General features: G+C 37.6%; 1 protein-coding gene across 11 annotated transcripts in view; it reads right to left on the reverse strand.

The window, feature by feature from the left end:
* The window catches only part of CASK (calcium/calmodulin dependent serine protein kinase), a 201,223-nt gene that overhangs the window by 62,731 nt on the left and 120,502 nt on the right, over positions 1–17,990 (reverse strand). For 8 of the 11 annotated variants that reach the window (XM_051811679.1, XM_051811677.1, XM_051811676.1 and 5 more), the window contains 5 exons: positions 14,343–14,518; positions 12,151–12,273; positions 9,689–9,772; positions 8,099–8,198; positions 2,862–2,879 (listed from right to left, as the gene is read on the reverse strand). In XM_051811679.1, the coding sequence (XP_051667639.1) occupies positions 2,862–2,879; positions 8,099–8,198; positions 9,689–9,772; positions 12,151–12,273; positions 14,343–14,518 (501 nt within the window). The remainder of the gene's footprint in view (positions 1–2,861; positions 2,880–8,098; positions 8,199–9,688; positions 9,773–12,150; positions 12,274–14,342; positions 14,519–17,990) is intronic. The other 3 variants (XM_051811680.1, XM_051811678.1, XM_051811673.1) reach the window with 1 other exon arrangement.

The raw sequence follows: 17,990 nt of genomic DNA on the forward strand, positions 1-17,990 counted from the left end.
GGTAAGTAAGTATGTCTTGAAGATTTTACAGTGGTTTTTAACTGACTAACTAAGGCTTTGCTGTTATTTACCATTTCTGTATATATCATATTTCAGTCCTTATGGCAGTCAATTTACAATCAACAGAAGCTGATTTCTCTGAACCTTATCTCTTGGCTGCCTTGTGTGCAGCTGCTGGAAATGAAATTAAAAAACAATTCTGGCTCCTAAAGCACAGGAATTTCAGAAGGCAGGATTTACATTTTACTTTGTGAAGTGGTCTGAGGCTAGTACATACAGCAAGGGCAGAAGAAAAACCATCAGAAATTGTTAGTTTTTAGAGAGATCAAATATTAGAGTCACTGGATACAATCTCAAAAAAAAGCAAAAAAAAAAAGCATGGGGATTATTATAGAAGTGCAGACCTTTCCACTACTTGTACTAATGCAACTTCTTAGATTAAGAGGAAGCCAACTGAGTGTCAGATGCTCTTCATCACTTTAATCAACATCTGCAAAAATCACTGGAGTTGAGATGCCTCTAATCTCACACAGTAATTTGTTGCTCTTTGCTGTTCACTGTATTCCAGAGCAACTAACTCTGCAAGGACAGATGACAGCCAAAGCAGGGGTATATATATGACTATAATAGTTTAAAATAAGGTGAGAGATACTTGTTTCACATATACACAGCACTAAATTTAAAATGAAAGGCAAGTAAGGACTCTTTCTCAAATTTGAGCTATAGAAGTGTTTAATGGCTTCTTCCTTCTTGAACAGAAAACAAACAGCCAAGTGTAGACACCCTGTAAATCTACAAATAGGTTCCTACATGCACACAGTTCTCTGAATGCTACTGGGAAGCAAACAAGTCAGTAATAATATATATATTTATGTATATATACACATATACCATGTGTTTATAGTTATATACAAAACAATCAGGAAGACTCCAGGGAGAGAACTAGAAAGATGGAGGTTTATAGAGATGACAAGGAAAATGTAGAAACACAGCAGTTGGAGCAATGGAAGGGTATTGGGATTTACAACTAAATTAAAGAAGGTAAGAACACCTATGGAATACAAGAAGGGAAAGAAAGGCATGTAAAAGTCAGAAAGGAAACCAAAGAAAATAGATGCAGGAGAGAAAAACAGGGAGGAGGAGGAAAAGACTAAACAAAGAAAAAAAAATTAAAAGAAGAGAAAAAACCTCCAGTAAACAAAAGATAAAGTGTTCCCAAACAGAAGAAGGAATGCAGAGGAGTGCACTATGTATGGAGAAACAAAAAGGGAGGGGTGAAGGGGAAGTGGAGGGGGGGAGAGAGCAAAGAGGGTGGGGAGAAACTGATGCCTGGTTTTGAAGATGCCTTCCTTTAGCTCTGCACGCACAGGGGCACTGTGTTATGCATGTCTCCAGCTTTCCCCTGTCTCCAGGCTTGAGACCTTCACATAAAGTTTGCCAATCCTTTTTCCCAGCTATCCCTCACTGTAAAACTAGTCAGAAATATGAAAGAAGGCAGTCTACTGTGGTGGTAAAGAAGCATGCAGTGAGAAGGTACTGTTTTTGTTGTTTTTCAGACCAGACCTACACGTTACATGTAAGTGCACTCACATGCAACAAAACAGATAAATATTTTAATAAATGAATGCCCTTCACTGTCACTTCCTTAGACACTTTCTTCCTCATTGCAAAAATATATGGAAACCCTTTTCTGACCAGCATGATGGCAGTTCATCCTCAGTAAATTTGCTGAGGGAGTCTCTATGCACAAACAAAAACTAAAAATCATGGCAGAGGCTCTGCACGAGGTTTCTCTTTTTTCCCTACAACTGTAAAAAATAATACTATTGCAAGACTTTATATAAAAATCCACTGAACTCTTGCTGTTGCGTTACTGGACAGGCATTCTGAGATGGGGAAATAGGAGGACAAGGAACAACTTCCCCCACAACCTGTAAGATCAAAATAATAAACCAAATAACAACAACCACAAAATCCATGACTTTGATCAGAAATGGAGACACGGACAAGTGTCTTGCTGCCCTGACCTACGTGTGAAGAAGAGCTGTTACCCTACAATTCTTAAAATGCAGCTGGAAACTCCCCACTTTTTACAGCTTGTTTTTGGAGATGCTGAATTTGTTGTTTTTGAAATGGTTGTGGTTTGTATCAAAGGGTCTAGAATTTCACACCTTCTCCTCTGTCTAGCACAGCCTGCAGGTTTTAGAAGAGCTTGCACTTTCAGTCTCTCATGATGTGTGCAGTTAACTTGCAGCAGAACCTCCTCCCCTATGTGTCAATCACATTCCTTCATTGAGGAGACACATATTGGATAGTTATTTAAATCAGGTGTATGCATATACACAGTGCATATGCATATATTCTGTATCACATCAACACAGAAGGACCAAGAAAGTTCATGCAAGCATAGAGCAAGAATGTAATATATGACTAATATTGCAGTATATGCTTGGTGTTAAGAGAAAAAACGCCCATTAGTCCATGAAAACAATTTTGGAACAAAAACGCAAACCCCAAACATTTTAGCCTTTATTAATTTAATGAAAATTAGATTTTATTTCAGTTGTGTTGCAAATATTAAATATTGGAGGGGGAACTAAACAGGTAATTTTAATACTGCCTCTGAACTAGAATCTCCAGAATTCCCTGGAAATCATAATACTTCTGGCTAATTATACTGTCAATTATATTATACCACAGACAGGTTTAGTAAAAACCATACAGGCTATTTTTTTTTTTGAGCAGGCAGTATTAAAACTGAAAATAGCAAGGAGAAGCAAAGAAAGCAGATTTTTCAAACATGCAAAGCCACACACCATAGCTGAATGATATGCCTTAAAGGAAAACAAAGGGATACCTACTTTCTGCTGCTAGAAGTCCTAGTAGGAAGGCAGCGTTTGGACAAACAACAAACAGTATGAAGATCTCATCACAAGCGATTTATAAAGCTGCATCCTAGCACACTAGTTTAGCCACAAAATAGTATGAACAAAGTCACAAGGACCCCCACCCATTTTTTTAATAGGGTTTCCACGTGTGAAGCAAATGGCACTTGCGCCGGGATGGGAGGAAAAAACCACTTGGCATTGGGAAGGCAGCACATCTATGCAGTGTTAGATATCTGTAATACCAGACTTCTCCCAGCATTGATTAAACTATTTGTAAAAACTCATGGACAAAAAAGAGATTTCTAGTAAAAAGGTGAATTGATAAACTAATTCAACATACTGCAAATGAGGCAAATCGATATCATATTAATATACTCATACTTACTAAGCAGAATTTAGCAATGTTATATTGAAATCAAGTTTCAGTGAGAATCATTATGAGAACCATTCAGAAATATAATCACCTTATCGTTGCTTTTAATTAACAGTGTTTTTATGTACTTTTTAAAAAATTTAATCATATCAGAACAAAGAATAAATAGCTGAAAAAATCATAAAGATAATAATGAAGTATTGGAAACATGCAAACTCATGATCTCAAAACTGATAGTTTTGCTTGTAATACTAGAGAAGGAATTAATAACAGGAAATTATAAGGTGAACGTAATTTTTCTTCCAAGCACTCATACTTAAAAATGTTACACAACAGCCTTTGCAAATATTTACAAAATCAGTGGTAACTTCTGCATAGCAAAAGTATTTCTTTTTCTTACTCATATCGATGAGATATGAGGCTTTAAAGATATGGGCTTATATTGCCCATATTTCATGAAATCAATCCCATAAAACTATTAACCACTCTAACTTGTGAGTTCAGCTAGTTCCATGTAGGTTGCATGTGCTGATCTTACAACTTGGCCATACACGTGCTGTTTGATCTCACTCTGAAAGACCATCAGATTCAGCCTTTTTCCCATTATTATTACTTTCAAATTTGAAAATCAAGATCTCACGCTGTTAAGAACGTCTAACTTGACAAGACAATATAGAGTCTAACAAGATAAAACAGAACAAGAATTTCAATTTACATACAGTGACCCCGAGAAAAATACCAAAATGCATCTGTGAAAATGCCACATGAAAGCAGTGCCCTGCAGTTTGAGAAAACAAGGCAGAAGCACTGAGGTGACCTCAGCGTGGCTGCTTTCTCTGCAAGGCAAAAGCTCTGCTTCTATGTTCACCCCCTTCCAGAGTCACCACAGAGCTCAGACAGCACACACATGTGCAGGAAGCACTGTGCCAGTGCCACTTGTTAGAGGGGTATGTGAGTACATCTGGTCACTCGGGCTGCTGTAAAATACGCTGCTGCACTCGCTCTGTGCTTACATCGAAACACAACATCAGAGGATGCCTTACAGGAACCCAGAACTCTTTGTGGCAAAAAAGCCACTCTGAAACCTGTCAGTCACATTTCAGTGTATGTGTGCTACAGACCAAGCCCGTCAAGCAGGCACTGTGGAGTAACAAACACCCTTTAACCAAAAGGTAAGGTTTGCTTTAATCTAAAAGTCAGTTATGCAGTTTTCCAAAGGCTACGGACTATCCACTGGCTTAACTCCAACACTGACTTGGTAGTTCCGAAAATGTGGCTACAAAAAGGTTTTGGAAATGCAAAGTCATAAAAAACTCTTTGATTTATTGGTTTTTTGAGCTGTTGGTCTGAAAACTTGAACATTTTGAATCTACTTAAAACTCCAAAGTAAACTAAACGGTCCTCCTTAATCCAGTTTCCCAAGTCAAAATGTCAAACAATTCCACAGCCTTTCCTTGGGCTGCCACAGAATGGGGGAAGCTGAAGAAGCAAAAGGCAGGAAAATGAAATGCTTTACATGGGTGATGTTCATTCTTCAGCCTGAGGGACTGTTACCAAAACACTTGAAAACTACACGTCTGTACCCTCTGTTTGGGGACAAATGGTCAGCTTGTGACAGAAGTAGAGGAAATCCTGTCTTGAGGTAATGTGTGATCAGGAGATAGGAGGGCCAGGGTACAGGGCAGTAAAGGGGAAGGGCAGCAGAGTGAATTTCTCTGGCACTTTATGTACTTCATGGTCAACTTCAAATACTTTCTACTGGGCCTGTTTTTCTCCTGTGTCAGATTTAGCCTGTAGGGCTGCTGATTGCTAACTTCTGATTTATGTTTGTTTCAGCATATTAAAAATATCCAAAACATTTGTTGCCTTGGAAAATAAACATTTTATAATGTCCTGAAAACGGGCAACCTGAAAGTCAAATGTTTTACATTCTAGAAGAAAAAAACACTCGCAAGAAGCTTGTCAGTTGAGCTGTTTAGTGGCTGTACTGAAGAAGTTACTGAACACAGTTTATCACCACTAATCTTCCAGTTTAAAAATACTTACCTAATAAAAAAATATTTTAAAAGCCTTCATCACACTCTTTCAAAATTCAGCAAGACTGATTTCTGCCATGTTACCAACAGAACAATAGCAGGATGAAGTTAAGATCTTCAGAGGATGGTTGCTGATGAAAAAGGAAACCCACCCAGAACATGTGGTAGGAACCAAGAATTATCAAAACTCTGTCCAAATTAAAGGAAGATGTGTACAGAAAAATACCTGGTTGACTTTAAAGGGAATTTATCTCTGTTCGTTCCCATTTAATGTAGTCAAGCAATTTGCTGACCCTCACTGGAAAGCTCTCTAACAAGAATATCCTTTGTGATTCTGCATCTACAAAGGTCATCTGACTTGCTACTTGTAGAGTCTGCATATCCCAGTCTAATATTCTGGTAGTGTAAGAAGATGCTCAAAGGTTCCAGCAATCCCAAGTTCACTGAACTTTGAGGAAGAAAACCTCGAGACTAATTTGGAAAAAAGACAGAACTGAAATGTTCTGTGTGTGGAACAACCTGGAGTGCAGGATATATAATGTGCATAACCTAACAAGCATTTATATTTCTGAGATATATCTCTGAAGGTGTTCCATTTTTGTCTGTTTCTAACAAATCATTTAATTGCAATAATAAGCTTCATGAAATTTTATGGGAGGACTAAATAGGCAACAACACTTAAAATATTAAATGCTCTTCATTAGAGTTTATGATCTGGAATAACATTTTATGAGATGTTGGGAAGGAAATTTAAATTACTTTAAGATAGTCAAGTTTCCACTGCAATTTAAGAGTTTTATGTCTAATTTCTATAAACTAGCCGGTTTTAGAATCATCACTAGAGCTTTACAAGCTAGAAATGTTGAAAGTTTTATTAGTGTACTTCTGAAGAGGAAACAAAATAGATTTCTACATCTAGCAATGGAAGAAGCTGTGAGAGTTGTGGTACCTCTGCTTGCAAGCCTCAGTGTTCATTCTGTAATATTAAATATTTTATCAGTTAATGTTGTTGGTCAGACAAACATCATGAAAACCACACACTTAGCATCGTTTCCTGATCACTGTGATCTCCCACCAGAGAGATCAACAATGTTATTTTAGAGGATAACTACCCTTTCCTGAGAAATCCAAGGTAATGTTTCAGTTATTTCAGAGATGAACACAAGATAACAGTGGATCCAGCCCAGATATTCTGCAGAATTTAACATGTGTACTGGATTCAAGCATTCTGTGAGCAGAAAAAATAGAACTTGTACATTTCCTCTATACTGATATCTGCAATTACATCACTCTGAGGAAGACACATGTCCTGTTGATGTGAGACTGAAACTGGAAAGAGGAACTGCAGTTTTCAGATTAGGAAAGTTGCCACTGTCAATCATGCTGGTGGCTATTCCCTATTCAAATGGGGGAAGTAGATGGAAACAAAAATAAAGGCGCTGCAAGTAATTCAAGGTGAAGTAAAATCAACTTATTCTTTCTTTAAAAGCAGAGGTGGATCTTTAACTACAAGTACATCGAGTATTTAAAAGCTGTCTGCCTGAAGTTAAGCCATGATGCCATGATTATCCATTTGCTATAAATGATCTGAGGTTCCTATTAATTTCTGTGGAAATGGTGAACAGTGTGCATGCCTAAGGACAAAGCAATCTTTTAATTTAAGTACTCGAACTTGAAATCCAAGAAGTGGAATTGAAGAATTTCAACAAAAAACAATTTCACCCCATTCTTTTATTAATGACACTGAAATAATTTGTAATAACTTCTTGCTCATATGAAAGAGAAGAAAAGGTGTAATTAATATATGCAGTCAATAGGTAATTTTCTCACCTATAAAAATATTGGGAAAGAGAATTATCACACAGCAGATCAACACATACAATTAAATTCCTGAAATGTGTTCTAGTAAAGTCAGTATGTAGCTAAGATATTCTGCCAGGACTCTTTGGTTATTTAGAAAAATAGAGGAGAGAGTCCTTTTGGTCTTCAGTTTTCCTCAGAGGTTCATTTAACTTGATCCTAAATCCTAATTTTAGGTCAGATAGACCACCCTAGACTTTTGCACTGTAAATGTTTTAAGTAATGCTATGTCAAAATTAAGATACACAACTATGACAGGGCTGTGTTAGTACACAGAGTGGAGGTTATTTAAATCCTTGAATATGGATTGTGGACAAAAGGATTGCTTGAGTCAGATCACTGTCCTGCCCAAGGCCCAGCTCACAGCACAGCACAGGTATTATCTTCCCCTCTGAAGCATGTTGGGAGGTCCCTGAAGTACCATGTACTGACTGTCTCTGAAGATCTGGGGGTGAGAAATACTGTCCAATGTGCTTTAAAGAAAAGACATTTTAATCACGTTGCTCTCTAAAACAGGAGATCAGGAAAATTTGGTACACAGTGGTTTCTTTTTATATATAACTATCAGTAAGGCATGTGAACCTTGCTCCTGCCTAAGAATTCAAGACAAAATTTCAATAAGCTTTTGTACTCAAGTAATATAAAGAGAAACGTGAGGTTATTCCGTTATTCGTAATAAAATGTACACACAAGAACATATAAAAAAAAAAAATAAAAAAATCAGAATTTCTGTGGAAACTTACAACTGTGCAGAGATTTTCTCTTCAGTTTTGCCAGTCATGAACACCATTAAGACTCAAAACTATTTATTCTTTCACATGCAAATGTTAATTTCATATTAAATTTTATGAAATCTCAAAAAATTACTAAACACTTGGTAGTCTAGTCAGTATAGAATTAAGACAGGTTGACTGCAATAAATGTACTTTCTGTTAAAATACCTGAGGAGGTGGGGTCTTCAGAGAAGTCTGGCAGCTCTTCAGGGGGGTCACCATAGAAGGAGTTGAATTTGTGGCTTGACACAGCTGCTAGTACTGCCCCCTGAATAAAAATACCCACATAGCCTAAATTACACAAAGAAGGATAATGAAACATTTCCAGACACCCTGGATCACTCAATCTCCCAAGGTCTCTGGTGTGTTGACCTTCTCAGTGAAGAGCAAATAAATTTTGTAGTCTTCAGCTCTGCTTCCCTGTTATCAGTGACCACAAGTGCTGGTCATACACTAATAAACAGTCAAAATATTCTTTGTGAGGGGATACATGAGAACAGTCCTTTATGTGAGTAAACCTTAAAATAATAATTGTGAGGCATAAATTCCCATAGAACAGTGTAACAAAATAACTAATTTCTTCCTCTTTCCCTTTTACCTAGACTGAGTGGCTTAGCAAGAATAGAATATTTGACACCCATAATATATCTATATAAAAATAGTACAATTATATAGTTAATCTGACACTCCCAGAATGAGTGTTACATGGGAAGCTACGAAACCAGAAAAATGGTCACCTGCTCTGACATATATTTACCTGTTTAAGTTAAATACAGTTTAACCACTCATGTTTAAATGCCTCACAGTTGTGTCAGTAGGTAAAATGGACAAATTTCATGAAACACACTGCAGAACAGCGCTTTGGATAAAATGGTATAAGAAACAGCAAAGGTATAAAAGCTCTCAAGAGACGAAATATAGGGGCCTCCCCAGGAAGAAATGCGGGAAATATCTGAAACTGTACCTAGAGTAGAAAAACAGGTCGTATTCTAAAATGTACTAGCTAATATTTGAACGAAAGTACTACCTGGACATACAAACCACCTAAGAGAAATTGCTGTTTATCATGAACTATGGCAACTGGTGCACCCTAATCACCAGCTACATTAAACTTTCACAAAGCAGCACTCCTTGTGTATACCTGACTCTGTGTTTCATTACCAATTGTAAAACAACTCATGAATTGTAATGCTCTATGTTTCTGCTGAAATTTTCTCAGCCTATCAGTGAACTTAAAAATGTTTCTGCTAAACTTTCCGAGAGAGGAACTGAAGAGAAACCATGTTGTTTTAGGTTAAAATGTTAAGTCTTTTCAATTCAGCTAGGAAATAATCCTGTGTGCAGTTAAACATAAAGAGGATAAGCTGAAGAATACACATTTGCTCTTCTTGAAAAAGACATTAAAAATCACGTTCCTGTTATTATAAATGTAACCCAATAATAACAGAAGCCACTGTACTATTCTCTCCAGTAATTCATATTACACAGAATTAATGAACTGATTAAAGATGGAGACCTCATACACACCTTTGTTGATACCAGACAATTTGCATTGAAATTTGGTTTGAAAACTATGCAGTAAGAAAAGATGAGCATCATTAACAGTCATCATTGTAATAAGCATCTGTAAAGGCCTGTTACAACTTTTTATTTTATTGCCAACTTCACAGATTTCTCCTACCACTTTTAAAACGAATGAAGTATCACACAAAATTCAAGTTACACAATTATACTGTTTTAACACTACATTCAGTTTACCTTTAGTTTTCGTCTTGCATTGAATTTTCTCAATTGTTCTACTGTTTCTGGAAGATGAATCTTGTATGCATAGCGATCTCTCTCCTTAAAAAAACCCACAAAAAACAAACCAAAAGAACATTAAATACAAGCTCTTCATATTCTCTTGACACTAAGAAACCAGACAAAAAAATGTACCAGCGAATAAGTATCCTAAGGAGAATGAGGATTTGTTGCAACTTAAGGAAAACTTCAAGAAATTAAAAGGGATTAAAATACTTTGAAAGAATTCTGAATTTGGGCCAGAGATATTTTCTTTTGGTAGTTTTGTTTTCCACTTTGTAGACCTTAGTCTTTTGTTTTACTGTTGTGCTGTTAGTCTGTGGTTAGCACTGAACTCTGAAGCTGGCAAGCAGAAAGTAGTTCTGCTTCTTGGGATTCACAAATCCCAGTGAAGCCACATGTTCAAGCTTTCTTTTCAGGGGTGCTTGATACTTCAGGCAAGCTTGGGAGATGGGGTAGGATGGCTGGTGATACCAGGTGATGGCTTACAGGAAGAATTCTCCATTGCAGATGCTGATAAAAAAACCTGCAATGAATAACTGCAGTGACTGTAAGGACAAAACTTGCAGCAGTTGGCTACTGTCTTACCCTGCTCCAAATCATCACAGAAGCTCCACACACATTAATTTAATATAAATGTCTATCACATGCATCTCCTGAATCAGAGTGAAATCACCATCAGAAGTAATTCAGTCACTCTACAACAGTGGAGATGCCTCTGTCTCATGCTGTATTTGGATCTATAAATAGTTTAGGAGAAAGCTCTGAGTCAGCAGGGAAGGCTGTTTATCATAGCCAAAAATGGGAGGACTGAGTTTGGAAACAAAGTTGTCTCAAACTAAATGTTCTCTTTCCTTGCATGAATTTCAACAAATAATGACAAGACCAGAAAAAGATTACAGACATCAAAAGTGCTAAACTATATAAGCAGAGCTTGCACATTGACATTACAAAATTGTCTTTTAAACGAGCCTGATCAGCTTAGTTGCTCAAACAACAAAAAATGACAAGGTTTTCTCCCAAAATAATCCTCAGTAAAACCCTTGCTTTGGCATCTAAATGTGGGTAAGCTCACAAAGTGAGGAAAAAGTCAAAATACAAGCAGGTAGAAACAGATCACCTGTTTTAACCACAGGTTAATCACTGGAGTTTAATCAGTTTTAATCACTGGAGTACGATCATTTGGGATTTGCAAACATGGTGTCTCTTTACATACTCTTTGATATTTGATACACTAGGTAAGCTCCAGATCAATAGACAGAACTTTGGCTCCTTTTGTGTGGAATGGTTTGAACCTGCAGTTTCCCAATACTCAGAAGAGTTGCCTTAACCACTTATTCCTGAGAGATGCATACTCCTGAGCTCCTTTTATAAGCTGGGCCATTCTGCAGCTTAGAATACAAGAGTCAGAGCCAGAAAGAGAGCAGAGAACTGGAAGAACGCCCATTTACTTGCAGGGAGAAGAACATATGAGCCTGTCCTTCCCAGGTTCTTCTTCTGGGTTTTTTTGTGTCACTATTTGTCTCGTGTAGAGCAAATAAAACAGTCCAGAAGCAGACACCAGAACAGTACCCTTTCAAAACAAGTGCCCTGTTCAAGTTAATGATATTATGACTCTCTCTACCCTTGACCTACACTATAGGAAAGAAGTAGAGGATAACAAAGAAAAACAGTTAATTCATCACCTTCTGCCAAAGAAAACGCAACATTCTGAATCAGGACTTGCCACCTTATAAATCTGTAGCACACCCATCATTCTCCAACCCCAATGTTTAGCACAGACTACTGGATGGGACTGATGAGAAGCTACAGCTGTATATTCTCCTGTTCCTGTTGTTAATCTGCAGCGTTCAGCAACTACTCCTCTGCTGGCTTAAACTGCGTTGTAAATTCTGACACCCCTGAAAAATAATTTGATTACCAGATATCATTTCATTTTATGCAGTCACAGTGGCCTTTGAGTAACATTCCACTCCATATTTCCTTCACTCTGGTGGGATATTTCAGGAATCTAATGTAAGGAAGCAGCACAGTTCAGTAGCATAACATCCTGCAACAGACTGCATGGCTATAAGCATAATAGGAAAGAGGTTTAGGACTGAGCAAAGAGGAGATCAGAAATTATTTCTCTGGAGTTTGAGAGCCACAGAAAGACACATTAATACCTTCCTTAAGCTTTATGCTACACAGCCCTACTCCCTGATGCTGCTGAAGATGTCCAGCTGAGTTCACTCCTGCTTTTAAGAGTTCAAGCCTGGCAATTATCTAAATCTCAGGCTCTAACCCTACAAAGCATTTAAAGCAGATTCTCCCACAATTTGTACAGTTCACGTCTTCTTTGAAAAGCTCAGAGAAGCAAAAAAATAAATCTTTTTCTCCCTTGAAGCTGAAACTGGTGTTTAAACAGCTGCTTTTACTACCTTTAACCAGGGATGATTCAGTGCTTCATATACTGTTATCCTTTCTGCTGGATCCAGCATAAGCATGCGGCGTACCAGGTCTTTGGCACTTTCAGAAATATGGCTCCATTGCCTAGGATTCATCTGGTTACAAGCAAGAAAAAAAGACATGAAATTAGTAACAAGAACATAGGAAACAACATACTTTTTATTTAAATGATTACAGGTATTTGACAGTGGTTGGTGCCTGCAAACATTTCATTGCAAAAAAATGTAAAAGAAGTTTCTAAGTTTTTTAATAACTTCTAATAAGTTGTACACTAGTTGCTACTGAAATGGTGTAAAAATTGAAAACATAAAACCTGACATATTCTTGGTATTATAATTACAGTATAAGTTTCTACCTGTTCTATATTTTGTTTAGCTAAAAGTGACTCTTCCCTAGGGGAAAAAAAAAAAATTAAGCTTTGTCTGACTGTTAACTATGCCTAAGATAAATGTAGAAATTAAATCTACTCCTGAAATCAATATAAGGAATGGCATGACAATCCATCTGTATCAACCCACAGTTTCATGCCAGTGATTCTGAGTAAAAAGGAAGTAAGATAATGCCTGTTGTGAACTATTCTGGTCTTGTCCCAAAGGTACTATGGACAATGGCTCTTCCCAATACATTCCTTTCAACTTTAAAACAGGTGAGCATCCTCAGCCACTAGGAGAGCATATTGTGATCAACAACACAAGCAATTGCAACACTTTTTAGTGCAGAACTTTATCCTTAGGAGACACCAATGTGAAGGATCATTTAGAATATATTTTCTGCTTGTGCCCAACCAGTCAAAATTATGGATGCCCAACAAAACCGTAATAAAGTAGAGAAAATTATTAATGTAATATAAAGGATTATATCCTTATGCTATTTCTAGGATTTCTTTAACTTATGAAGAACTTAAGTTTTATGCAATTATACACTGCTAATTTTACAAGGTACTAAATGAAAATCCAAAATTAAAACTAGACTCTTTTCAATGTTATAATCTGTTCATTTAAAGAGGTCCATTTTATTTAAAATCAGTCTTTACAAAAAACGATCACTTTACATTGGGGCACTCAGGAACATGAAATCCACATTAATAGTTGTGATTTGTCATTTCTTTTTCAGCTTTAATGAAATGAGGGTAATTGCAAATTTGCAGCAAGATTGTTTTAAAATCCCTACAGTATTTTCACTGAATAGACATATTATTGTGGAAACAGGAACAGAGAAGGAACTAAGAGGACACAATGTGCTGGCCATAACTTTTTTTTTTTGAAACAAAGGGAAGTTAACTTATACACTTCCAGAAGGTTTTAGCTGCCTAAGAGACTCCATAAAGAAATCTGCCATAAAGTGAAACTGGAAAATCTGTGCAATCCCATGAAGAAATGCTGCTGCCTCTAGGATCACAAAACTTAAAGAATGAAAAATGTGCTCCTTAACAAGTGCAGTAACACTGTTGTCACTTACATTTTGGCAGACTACTGTTAAGTTCCTATAGCAAAATACTTCCTAAACCATTCTAGAGACCATCAGGCAGCTTTAGGATTTTCTGTCCGTAATTTGCCAATGCTCAGCTCATGTGTGACCTCGGTCACAAGGCAGAGCAAAGCTCATCTTAGACAAAACCGCAAAACCAGTGAAGCTGAAGCTTTAAAGTTGTCTCCTTAATGGTCTGGGACGCTGCTGCTGTGAAACACACTCCTCCTGCCTGCACACCGACCTGCCTGTGGTTGCAAGTGGCTCCTTTTGAATCATCAGCTGCACTTTACTACACACTGTACTGAAAAGAAAAACACCTAACTGCATTTGTTAGGCGTTCTCTTAGTTGAGGATTTAAATAAAAAAAATTTAAATTATGTATAAACCTAAGGTAACACACATTATGTTACACTTCACAGATAAATCTCAGGTAATCCTGCTGGGTTCAATGTACATTTAGGGGTGAGTTGTTACACCCATTTATTATTTCATCTGAGTAAATATTTCTGTATTCTAATTTCTAACACTGATACAAAACACAGCAGGAACAAGACAGACCGGAGAGAGAAAATTATCTCTCTTCCTGCATAACAGCTTCAAATTTAAATCAGGCTAAATACAAAAATCAACTTCTAGAAATTTTACCAGCAGAGCTCATCTCACTGGAAAAGGATTCAGGTATACTGTTACTTACCTTGTATTTGCCTTTAATAATGCCTTCAAATAATCTTTCCTTGGTTCCATAAAAAGGCAAACAACCGCTTAGCAGGATAAAAAGGATCACGCCACAACCCCAAACATCTACAGGCTTCCCATACGGTTCTCTTTTTACCACTTCTGGGGCCATAAAATGAGGTGTTCCTACACGTCCTAAATGGAAATAAAAAGAAAATTTAGTCAAAGTGATGTGTGTCAAACATGGAAATAGAGAATATCCCTCCAACAAACTAAAACAGTTTTAATAAATTTTGTTTATGGGTTAAGCTTTTAACACAATGCTTTTTCCCTTAAGTTTAGTATTTATTAAATATATCCAGTGAGACAAATCAGTATTTTCCCTTTCACTTCATTTATACTTTTATGAATTGAGGAATATTCTATCCTACCCAGTAGACTGTGAAATGAGACTCATATAAGAGCACTAAGATTCTTCAGTGAAATTTGGCATATAAAAGTAAACCCACCAATTTGGACAACCTTTGAAACAGGAATTATTTATCCAGAGAGCAAGTACAAAGATATCAAAGAGTTCTAGTCTACACTGATAACTTGAAAAAGCAACATCTAATTGGCAAGAGCACAGTTAGGTCTGATGCTCTGCCCAAACCTTGGCCAACAAAAATGCAAAACACCAGCATATGTATTGTTCATTTATTTGAAGCAGGCAATGTCTTACTGCACGTAAGAAGATAATGCTGATTTGTTTCACAAGGTGCTTTCAATGTGTGTCACTCAGTAATGGTTCTGGCACAGTACTCATTTTGGATAGGTAATGAATGTACTCCCACAGAAACAAAACTTATTTAGTACTGATCTTTTTAGTGGATAAAATGTTTAGAATGACTTAAATTAATTTCTGTGTAGCACATTAAGTCAAACAAATGCAATGAACATTTTACCTCTCCATATAAATGCTTCCCACTGTAAAGAATTTGGTTTCCACTGCAAAAATTAAGCTTTGAATGCTCAGGTCATCACTGACACAAACACTGTAGTCTTTGGACTACCCTGGTTCCATCAAGTACCAACAGGAATAAAAACCCCACAAGTGTAGCAAACTGTCACCACTTGCACCCCCTTCATAAATTATTTGTGCTTACTGATAAATACAATGGACTTCAGAGGCTCCATTCAAGGCTTGCAGCACCGCTCTGCAGGCCAGGAGAGTTTCAAATGCAGCCTAGAGAATCTGAGGCATTTGTAGGGCATGTATTTAATTCAGTTTTGTATTGAAAAGAGATTCTTGCTTGATGAACCTATCCTGCACACCACTGGCATGGGAGTTAGCTAAGTCACAGCACTGGTAACAAACACCTGTGAGAGTATCTGGTAGTAGCTTAGTAAAGACCATCATTTGTTTATCCCACCTACAGCAGGAATACAGTCTAACCATGCTCTGTTAACTAGCCCTACTCACTCCTTTTCCCATCTAAAGAATTACAAAATGGACAGAAAGATGGCACCTTTTACATCATACTATTCTTAAGGACAAACAATGCCATTGTCAAAATTCTTCACCTTTGTGTTATACCTTTTCCTTCAGAGTTTATGAGGCAATTCCCCTGCCAAACAAATGTTAGGGATCTGTCTGTGACAAAGGAATGTTACCTCATCACTAAGCTAGGTCAGCAGCTTAGATAGTCCAGGTTGACCTGACAGCAAAGGGACAGTTCTTTTCTAGATAAAGAATAAAAAAACCAGCAAGATGCTGCATCCCTCATATCACTGGGGGAGGAAGAAGGACCCTAACTCTGGACAGAGAAAGACAGAGACAGACGTGGGGAAGATTTCTAATTCTTCTTGCTGTCTATACACAATTTATAGGCTCAGCCTAACTGATAAACCTCGAAGCCAAAGCTTCAAGATCATAAATATGAGGTCAAGAATTATCTCCTTAGATGACTCTCTCTTATTTACATGCCTGGTGATGGGGAAGGGAAGGAAGATGGAAGTTATATATAAATCCAATATGCACAAGTTGTTTTCGAAACTCAGGGGTTTTGCTTTTTGTTAATGTGCCTATAAACTTACTAGGGTTTCCTCACTGTTTTTCCTCCTAGGATGCCATCACAGCAAAAGCATGAACGTTTCCAGCTCTGCATCAGGCTATGCCTGTGCATGAGCAGCAACACCTGCCTGTTCAACCAGCATTTGTCTATCCCTTCGACTGCTCACGTGACGTTAGCGGTGTGCTCACCACTGACTGGAAACCTTTAGTGCAGAGGATCATCAAAGACCACAGAGCAGCCTGGCTTACCCAAGTCTTGTTTATCTCAGTGGTGACTTCCTGACAACTTGGGTGCAGAGGGACCCATTTGCCATTTTGGAGCAGGTGTAACCTTTTTTATATGCTGAAAAAAAACATTTGCGGTACTAAAGCTTGTTTAAATATTTTTAATCAATATGAATAGAAAATTATATATAGTCTGAAAATTCTGCCTTCCCACCAGGCTTTATAATTGCTATTATAAAATGTGGTAAGTCTATAGGAAAGTGATTACAAACTGGAGATATCAGTAGAAGACAAGATATCACAAGGACAAAGCAAGCTATTTAAAAGAGACATTAAACTTTAGGGAGATATACATTTGTCTGGATAAAGTAGCTAATGAAACTATGAATCCTCTGTATCAAATGATAGGTATGTTGATTTAATGCATATTTCCAATAATTACGAGGGACTCAGCTTCGAAACTTCTTTATGTTTCAAATAACAATTGCAGACATGAATGTGGTACTAAAATGACTATGTGCTGTGAGAACTATGCTTAAAGGTTCGGGGTTTGGCTTTGAGGTTTTTTTGTCAATGCATTTAAGTCTGCTGGGCATTTCAGTACAGTGAAGGCTGACCTGCAGAACATCTTGTGCCCTTACAAACAATTACCCATCCTACATTTTCTCGTATGGTGTAAAATAGCACATCTAGCAGCAACACAGGCTACATAAGCAATCCAACAGCATGACTGGGGGTAGGAGTTTATGTGTCAAGGTGCTGGCACTGCAGGGGTTGCAGGGGTGGTGCCTGTGAGAAGCTGGGAATAACCTGCTCTGGACACAGATGGTTCCAGTGGAACCACTGCAGGGCACATCTGAGCCCAACACTCAATACAGTGGTGCCTCAGGGAAAGTGTGTGTAAGAAAAGGAAAAAACACTGCCTAGCAAGTGAGGAATACAGGAACTGACATTCCTCATCCCCCTGCACCACTCAGGATTGGGTGGTAATGGAGTCAGGAGCAAGGGAGTAAAGTTGAGCCTGGGAAGAGGATGGGAGGAGGTGAAGTTTTAATTTTTGCTTTGTTTCCCACCACCCAAATCTATTTGATAGTTCAAGGTTCCTATTTTGCTTTATCTGCTGATCTCACACCAGAATGTGAGGTTGCATTTTCACTTGAGTACTCAAGTGCTCTTACAAACTGACAAGCTACAGTTAAAAAACACTGTCCCTCTCTGATCATCACACATTTTCTCACTTGGAAGTCAGAAGGTGTTTCTTCCATCCCTGGTAGAACTGGATCTTTCTTGGCCAGGTTCAAAACCAGTATACCATCAAAAATCCACTTTAATGAACTGCTTGATGTTGAGCAGAGGGAACAGAGCAGTTCAGTAAAAGGAAACACACCA

The sequence above is a fragment of the Manacus candei genome, unplaced genomic scaffold, assembly GCF_025592945.1.
Source record: "Manacus candei isolate 608988 ecotype Guabito, Panama unplaced genomic scaffold, ASM2559294v1 h1tg000083l, whole genome shotgun sequence".
NCBI lineage: Eukaryota > Metazoa > Chordata > Aves > Passeriformes > Pipridae > Manacus > Manacus candei.